The sequence below is a fragment of the Saccostrea echinata genome, unplaced genomic scaffold, assembly GCF_033153115.1.
Source record: "Saccostrea echinata isolate AGI-Se365-2 ecotype Australia unplaced genomic scaffold, CSIRO_AGI_Sech_v1 ptg000009l, whole genome shotgun sequence".
NCBI classification, from domain to species: domain Eukaryota; kingdom Metazoa; phylum Mollusca; class Bivalvia; order Ostreida; family Ostreidae; genus Saccostrea; species Saccostrea echinata.
Genome location: NW_026889758.1, coordinates 44,590,001 through 44,598,903, shown reverse-complemented (window position 1 = coordinate 44,598,903; position 8,903 = coordinate 44,590,001). Strand labels below are relative to the sequence as shown.

General features: G+C 32.0%; 1 protein-coding gene across 1 annotated transcript in view; it reads right to left on the bottom strand.

Moving 5' to 3' along the window:
* Nucleotides 1–1,283: 1,283 nt before the first annotated feature.
* LOC133182652 (serine palmitoyltransferase 2-like) overlaps nucleotides 1,284–8,903 on the bottom strand; it is a 12,145-nt gene continuing 4,525 nt past the window's right edge. Inside the window, exons 5-13 of the mRNA XM_061317500.1 lie at nucleotides 8,304–8,428; nucleotides 7,712–7,805; nucleotides 7,308–7,413; nucleotides 6,922–7,141; nucleotides 6,435–6,561; nucleotides 4,324–4,459; nucleotides 3,788–3,917; nucleotides 3,484–3,582; nucleotides 1,284–1,894 (exon numbers count right to left, since the gene is read on the bottom strand). Coding sequence (XP_061173484.1) covers nucleotides 1,862–1,894; nucleotides 3,484–3,582; nucleotides 3,788–3,917; nucleotides 4,324–4,459; nucleotides 6,435–6,561; nucleotides 6,922–7,141; nucleotides 7,308–7,413; nucleotides 7,712–7,805; nucleotides 8,304–8,428 — 1,070 coding nt within the window. The 3' untranslated portion in view covers nucleotides 1,284–1,861. The remainder of the gene's footprint in view (nucleotides 1,895–3,483; nucleotides 3,583–3,787; nucleotides 3,918–4,323; nucleotides 4,460–6,434; nucleotides 6,562–6,921; nucleotides 7,142–7,307; nucleotides 7,414–7,711; nucleotides 7,806–8,303; nucleotides 8,429–8,903) is intronic.

Below are 8,903 nucleotides of genomic sequence, written 5' to 3'. Positions count from 1 at the left end.
TTATAGCTGGCTGTTCGTATGTTTTTAATATTATTCCATATCACATATGTACACTTCGCAGATTTAAAATCGGTCTTTCTTTGAAAATATCTCAATGATTTTGATGTTTTGAGTGCCATCTTGTTTTATACTTTATAGGTATAATTAATGAGGTAAGTATGGACTTATAGATCTTCAAAATATTGCCCTTGGCAATCAAGGCTCCTAATCAAACTGTGAAAACTAATAAAAACAAATCAATCGTATTTGTACCATGTGAAACTGAGACTAACGATAAATAAAATTGGGACATGTTAGTGTATATTTATGAACAGAATATTTTTTTTCTTATTTACACTGTAAAATGTCTTTATATCCAAGTAACTGAATAGCAGTTTTACTAATCGATACTTGCATCGTTCAATGGTTAACCAGGTACACATTGACAACACTTATTACAAGTATAAACAAGTAGTGCTAGTCTCAACAAAACCTTCTGGTTAATTTTGTCAACATAAATGCATTTCTTGTTGACATGATCAAGCTAATGTGGAAAAGTATTAATTTTTCAAGTTTAACTACATTTACAATATGATGTTCAGGTGACCATGGTAAGAATTTAAGAACTGCTATCTGACATTCCACTGGTATCCAGTGAAAGGCTGGTTAATTGGATATAATTTCTATGGTATACAAGTAGCTACTAACAGAGGCATATCCACCATTGTCAGGATGAAAAAAAAACATAAAAACTTCTATTGAGGTCATTTATTGAACTCTTCCTTAAAATGTTGTACATGTATATAAAAATACACTATCTGTGATCTGCTCAAAGCACCTTCTCCTCAGAATAATTTATAATGCATGTAATCTCATATAATGAAGGAGATTCAAACAATGAACCACATGACGAATTCTAAATACCCTTGACAGAAAACAAGCTTAAAACTGTGGTGGTGTTAACAGCAGTGCTACAAAGTAATACAATTCATGTATTTATTAAAAAAAAAAAATGTTATGCATTACATGCTTATGATATTTAAAAAAACAGAAGATGGAAGAAGCTTATCACATTATTGAAAACTCCCTCACAAGTGTAAAGCTAAATAAAAATATAAATAAATAATGGACTTATAAAATGAAATGTAATGATATACTTGTAAGATAAAATGATATGAGCTATTAACAAAATAAAATGTACAAAGCCATTTTAAAACAAAACATAAAATTCTACATCTTTCTTTCTATATTATACATGTAGATAAAAAGGCTTTTTAAAAGACACCTTCATAAGGGATGTAAGTAAAGCAATAACATATAAACACACAGTTGTATACTAAAATATAAAGAAAATAAAATTGTCCTTAAAAAAGATCTCTAGAAATTTAACACTTTAAAATAAACGATCTTTAGTTACTGATACACATATGTCACATAGAGGTTTTCCAATGTAAAACAAAATCTAAACAAAAATTGTATGACATTCCAAATTCATTAAGCATACAGTACAAAAAAAAAAAAAAACAAAACAAAAAACGTACAGTTTATCAAAATTATTTTATAGCAGGTAGCTCAGCTCTATTTTGTCAGAGGTTAAATTTTGTTGGAAGAATTTTAGCCAGGAAAGAAATAAAATTTAATCTTACATGAGTATTTCTATTTCTACTGCATCATAATGTTTACAAAATTCAATCAGTTTGGGTTTTTTTGTTCATCTTTGGTGTGCATCTTTGAAGGCAAGATAAATTTACATATACACAAGGGCAAAGGCATGTGAGAATACAAGGAGGAAGAAGTGGGAAGTTCTGGCCTAATGAAGCTCCTGAACTTTGATCCTGAATGTGGGGACTAGATAAATGCTGATTTATGTTGATATTGTGTGTCATGAACTCTCCACTGCATTCTCATTGTCATCCTGAAGAGAAAAGATTTCTACTGAAAACGAATGAAATACATGTACATTGAATAAAGTCATTGGGCTGTCACTTACTACATTTATTTAATCACTCGTGTGATATCAAAAACAAATGAAAAACGAGAGGCCCATGGGCCACAATGCTCACCTGAGTAACTTCGTCCCTGCTGTTCTTCGCCAGATTTTTCCCTTTGTAATACTTATTGTGGCCCCACCATACCCGCGGGGACCATGATTTGAATAATTTAGAATCTACACTATCTCAGGAAGCTTCCATATAAGTTTCAACTTTTCTGGCCGAGTGGTTCTTGAGAAGAAGATTTTTCCTATATATTTCAGTGTAAAAATTAGATTCCCTATTGTGGCCCCACCCTACCCCCCAGGGCCATGATTTGAACAATTTAGAATGTACACTATTTCAGGAAGCCTCAATGTAAGTTTCACCTTTTCTGGCCCAGTGGATCTTGAGAAGAAGATTTTTAAAGATTTTTCCCATATATTTCAATTTTAAACTTCGATTCCCTATTGTGGCCCAACCCTTTCCCTTAGGGACCATGATTTGAACAATTTAGAATCTATGCTATCTCAGGAAGCTTCTACATAAGTTACACCTTTTCTGGCCCAGTGGTTCTTGAGAAGAAGATTTTTGAAGATTTTTCCCATATATTTCAATTTTAAACTTTGATTCCCTAATGTGCCCCCCCCCCCCGCCCCCCCCCCCCCCCCAACAATTAAGAATCTACTCTACCCCAGGAAGCTTCTACATAAATTTCAGCTTTTCTGGCCCAGTGGTTCTTGAGAAGAAGATTTTTAAAGATTTTACCTATAAGTTTCAATGTAAAAATTCCCTATTGTGGCCCCACCCTAACCTTGGGGGCCATGTTTTTAGAATGTACACTATTTCAGGAAGCTTCCACATAAGTTTCAGCTTTCCTGGCCCAGTGGTTCTTGAGAAGATTTTTTAATGACCCCACCCTATTTTTGTCTTTTCTTGATTACCGGTATCTCCTCTTGGAAGGGGGCTTGGCCTGTCATTTTAACAATTTAAACTCCCCTTCATCCAAGAATGCTTTTTACCAACTTTGGTTAAAATTAGCCCAGTGGTTCTTCAGAAGAAGTTGAAAATGTGAAAAGTTTACAAACGGACGGACAGGCGATGGGTGATCAGAAAAGCTCACTTGAGCTTTTAGCTCATGTGAGCTAAAATAAATCCTTCAGGTACGTTTGAAATTGCAATTTCATATTCTGTTTCAATACATGTATATTGGTGTACAAAAATCATGGAGGATGGAAAAGTTTAAGTTCAACAAGAAGATTAAATATAAAAATGATTGGCACATATTCTTTTAAAATATGATAAAATACTGTGAGTACTTTCAACTGAAAGACTTCATACTTAGTACATAGTCATTGAGGGTCAGAGAGAAATGGAATTGATGTAAGGGACACCTGGTCAAGTGGCAAAGGTTGAAGTTTATAATGCATGGGACCTTGATATTTAGCTAAATTTAATATTTTTCATATTTTTTGCATTTCACAGCCTTACAAACTTTCGATAAACTTAAAACTAAAATGCTTTAAGCAATTACCTCTACCAGAGAAACATCATCCTCGGAATACGATGGTGGGGCTGCCTTAGAATATTTGATGGCCAGAAGGTCTCCAATGTCACTAGTTATCTGAAGGGCCTGCAACAAAACAAAAGTTGTATCAAAGAGACTGTGCAAATAAGATCATAATAAAATGTGAAATAATGTGCTTTTCATTTTTCAAGAAAGGGGGGTATTGTAATTAAAAAGAATTGTATAACAATCAAATGAAATCTGGCTATCAGAAATAATTTTTCACCAAAAGACAAACACAAAAAAAACCATTTCCTTATTAACACCTAACCTCATCTAACATTTCCTTGGTATGGGAAGCGGACAGACAGAATCTGGCTCGACATTTTGTCATTGGAGTGGCTGGGAAACCTACAACAACCACACCCATTCCTCTCTTCAGAGCCTCTCGGGAAAATTTTCTGAAAATTGAAGTGGAAATTCTTATAAATTTGTCTTTGCAAAGTGGCATTCCCTTGCTCTTTAACCATTTTATCTCACCTGTGCCTTAAGTTCAATTTGCATACCTTTTGGCAGCATACACACTGTGTAAAAACTGAAGCAATTTTTTTTTGTGTGTGAAGATTTACAAATAAATTATTTCCCATGTCCTGAAAATTTTATGAATGATTTTTTTACCCTTTCAGTTTCTAGTCCACAACCAAAAAAAAAAAAAAAAAAAAAAAAAAAAAAGATTTAAACTGTATACAGAGTTATATTTAAATTAAACAAGAGGCACTTTAGATTGGGGGTTAATCTTACAAAGTTTTGCTGATTGCAAATATTTTCACATTTCTATTAACGAATGTTTATATCCAAGGTGCTTACGCTATTTTGGATGGCATAAACATAAGTAATGGCACCACAGGAGAATCTTTGTTTCCATATAATATAAAACCCATCTCCTGAAGCCGCCTCCTGAAGTAACGAGTGTTCCACTTCAACTGCTGGATTCTCTTTTCACCTGGAAAATTCAGTGTAGGAAAATTATCTTGGTTCTTTTACTTGATTACACCTCATGTTCCAGGGACATGTACAAGTTCCTCTACAATTTGTTAATGTTTTTGAAATCTTACTGTTGTGTAATTTATTTATACACCCCTCCCCCTGAATGTACTTTATTATTCTTTAGGGATGTCAATTTTGTCAATAATTCATATTCGAATATTCAATGAAAGTATTCGAATATATTCAAATATTCGATAAAATTAACAAAATCTGTTTTATTTTAAATATGCATCATCCAACTCTCATGAAAGGTTTAGCAAAGGTATACTTATATTGGAAGTAAAATTGTATGAAGACCTGTGTAGGTGTACAATAAGAAATTCCATTTGATATTTGTCAATGTTTGAAATAAATAATTGATTTCAATGTAGAAAAGTATGATTTTAACAAATGAAACGTGTATTTATAGTAGCTTTTTAAAATATATAAACTAATATTTCCATAGACAATTTTCCTAGGTAATTAACTAATTTCCCGATAATGAATATATAACATAATGATTTTGGATTATGTACAACCCGAGAAAATCAAGTAATTTACATAATTATTCTGAAATTGAGCAATATTAATTACAGACTAATTCTATCGGACATTCCTTCAATGATCAATTAAATTTATTTTGAAAAGTATACGCTTCGCGTCTTTTAGACATTCTAAGAAGGTTTTCATTTTGTTGTCCTCGATTCTAGATCCGATAGTATCTAACTAATAAATACTATGAAAGTACGCTTTGTATTATACGTAAAGCATTATTGTACAATTCTTTAACACCTTACTCAAAAGAAAATAAATGTAATTTAGCATACCTATAAGATAAGAAAGTAGTGAAAGAAATCAGGCGATCGAAATTGATCGCTGGTAAAGAAGATGGGTGAACATGACGAGCGAAAAGCCTATAGTATGACAAACATGAAAGTGAAAAATTAAATTTTAATTATATCAAAACTTTCCTTGATATTTCATCTAACATTAAAATATACTTTATGTAAAATATCTACAAAATGTAAAAATCTCACAAAGATTGAAATTATTTGCTTATGAAATATTATACACACGCTAAAGAGGGCAAAAAGAGTCATTTTCTCACACTATAACACTATTTTTCGATATGAGTGGGTCTTCGCTCCATTTTTTGGAAAGTTAATTCTCAAAGTTTGCATAAAAATATGCAATGTTTGGTTTTCAAAAACATGGAGCAGACCCACTATACCTTAAAATATACTTTTATGACATAACATTCGCATCTTTTCGGGAAATACTTGAAGTCCATTAAGTCAAGGGTCATATCACAAACATGATTTAAATGCCAATATTCATCAGGACTTGCGTAGTCTAGTGGTTAGCGTGCTGGTCTCGAAAGAAAATGATACCCAGGATTTTTATTGCTAGGGTTCGAAACCCACGAATACCAAATTATTTTTTTAATAAAAGAATAAATTTTTCCGAGAAAACTTTCCTCAGAAAAGTTTTATTTATCATAATTTCACAAATTTCAATAATGAGAACTTTACTCTAAATACTAAATTTACAAATTGAAATGATTTTTATATATCTGAAGCTATAGGCTTTCTGCATGCTATGTTCATCCATCTCCTTAAACAGGGATAATTCCAGCACTGTTCTAATAAAAATTTATTAATCACAGTACTTCTTTTTATGAAATCTGAAAAACACCGAATATTCGAATCTTAAATTCATATTCGAATATCAACTCATCGAATGAATATTCGAATGTTCGAATATTCGTAGCCATCCCTATTATTCTTGTATGTACATTATACATGCATGTACAATCCCTATCAGGTAATAAATGTTGGATTAAGTTACTTTCAGCATATAGAGAAAAAGTAACGCTGTCTTGATCATTTTATCTGATAATGATAATTGGTGTATATAATTTTTTAATGCTTTTTTCTGAAATTCTCTCATACCTTCTCTGGTTCCATCTCTTCCTAGCATGATTTTCATGGAGGAGAGGATTTGTTGAGCAATGCCTGGAGCCATACTGCTGGAATAAATGGCTGAATGAGAGTACAGTCTAATGTGGTTCACCAAGGCCTGTAGACAGAAAACACAGTATGTAAGTACAAATAAATAAAGATAAATACAACTCTGTGCCAAATGTTTACAAATAATTGTCAAGATGAAAATTTGTAGTGTGTAGTTCACCTTTATATATAAACAAAAAGGCAGTATATGATCGACTTAACACCCCCCCCCCCCCATCCATAGATGCTGTGAACCAAACATTTGACTCAGAGCTGTTTCAAAGCAGAAGGTAAAAATGTTCCAAAGTTAATGATTAAAGGACGGCAGTGACAAACAATGACAAACAACTGGTAACAATAGGTCTTATCCAACCTAATTTATATGAACATTTTTAATCCACATGTGTATTATTATGAATGTATAAAATACCTTTGATCCACCAATGTATCCCCCAACAGCACCAAAACTTTTGGTAAATGTCCCCATCATGATATCAACATCTCGGGGATTGAGCCCAAAATAATCCACCACGCCCTTCCCATGGGGCCCTATGGCACCTATACTATGAGCTTCGTCTAAATATAAATATGCTTTATATTTCTTCTTTAAATTGAGCACCTCTGGCAATTTCACAATGGAACCTTCCATACTGCAACAGATACAGAAACAAAACATAAGATTGAATACTCTCATCTAAAGAGTATAGAAACGTGTATCCCAAACAATTTTCAGTTAACCAGTATTAATTTAAAAAAATGCAGAAAACAACATGGTCAGATTTAAATATGAAGATTTGTGTTTCTTTCCTTCCGTACCTATAAACTCCCTCCACCACGATTAAAATCTTTTTCCATGGACGATGTGTTCTAGGTTGTTTATCAACAATTGCCTCTCGCAATTTTTTCTCTAGATCTTTCATGCCTGTGGAGAGTAATAACAGCATGGTCAATGTACATTAAAAGATGTATGAGTGAATGGTCAGATCTAGATTATTGAAATACAAGCAGTAAGGCTATAAAAATATTATTCATAGCTTGAGTTTTAGAACATTATACGGATCAGTATACAATGTATCTGTTAAAAAAATAAAATCTAAACATATAACACATTTATCCTTGATCAATAGTTTCAAAGCAGCTGTTCTCAAGTAATTGTGTACAATCAGTCAGTTTGTGGATATGTTAATCATGTATTAGTACAGTCTCCACTATTTACTTACAGTTGTGTTTGAAAGTTCGTATTTTTGCACCAGACAGGCGACAACCCAAAATCAGAGATGCATGATTTAGTTCATCACTCAATATCAAACAACCCTGATAGAAAAGAAGTTTATTATCTTAAATTTATGTATATCTGGCCAGGTATATATTCACTCGTACATGTAATTGTAACAATGCAAGTTGTATCAAGATCTAATAATCCAAGTTGTATCAAGGTCTAATAATCCAAGTTGTATCAAGATCTAATAATCCAAGTTGTATCAAGATCTATAAAATTTTCCATCAGATTGAAGTACAATCACCATTACAGCACAAATAAATTTGATTAACTAGAACCTATAAATCATTTATATACCTATAAAACTCAGAAAAAATTAAAAGAAATTTGCAAACAAATGCAATGAGGTAATTCAGAATACAAATTATATAGTTTTAATTACATTAATGAGATAGAAACACTATTGTAACAGTTTTTCCCTCTACATTCACCTTTCCATCAAGTTTAGGTCTAAAGTCACAACGTTTTTCTTAGAACATGAATCAATTAACACATTTTACTTAAAAATACTAAATATATCTAGATAAACTCACCTTTCCAACAAGCGTAGGGATATTCATAGAATTTGTAGCAAATCCCATAGGCACTGTAAAGGCATCCTCAACTCCCAGATAATCTGCCACAAGATCGTCCATTTGTTTGTGTAAGTCCAGGTAACCTAAAATTAGGAGCAAAAGATGACCATGTCATATATTGCACTAGCTGCCAGTAGATCAACAATTTTTTTTATTCTTCATTGCAGTGTCAAAAAGATCACAATTTCCTGTATTTTTAATTTTTTTTTCTATACAATAATACTATGTAAATGACATGCCTATAAAATCTTTCTTTATAAAACCTTCACTTAATCTTTTGTCAAAGGGATTGAAGAAATAAATAAGCAATTTATTAATTTTGTAAAAATTTTAAGAACAAATTAGATGATTAAGTAAAAAGTGAAATACATTGTGTATGCAGCACCGTATGGAGAATAATGTCAATTAATTCATAACAAAAGTAATTAACATTTTTAAAATGCAGTGTTTCATATCACTACATGACTTCAAAATAAGCTTGATATTTTAGACATAACCTTGCATAAACTAGAATTACAAAGCAAGAATTCTCTCTCTCTCTCTCTCTCTCTCTCTATG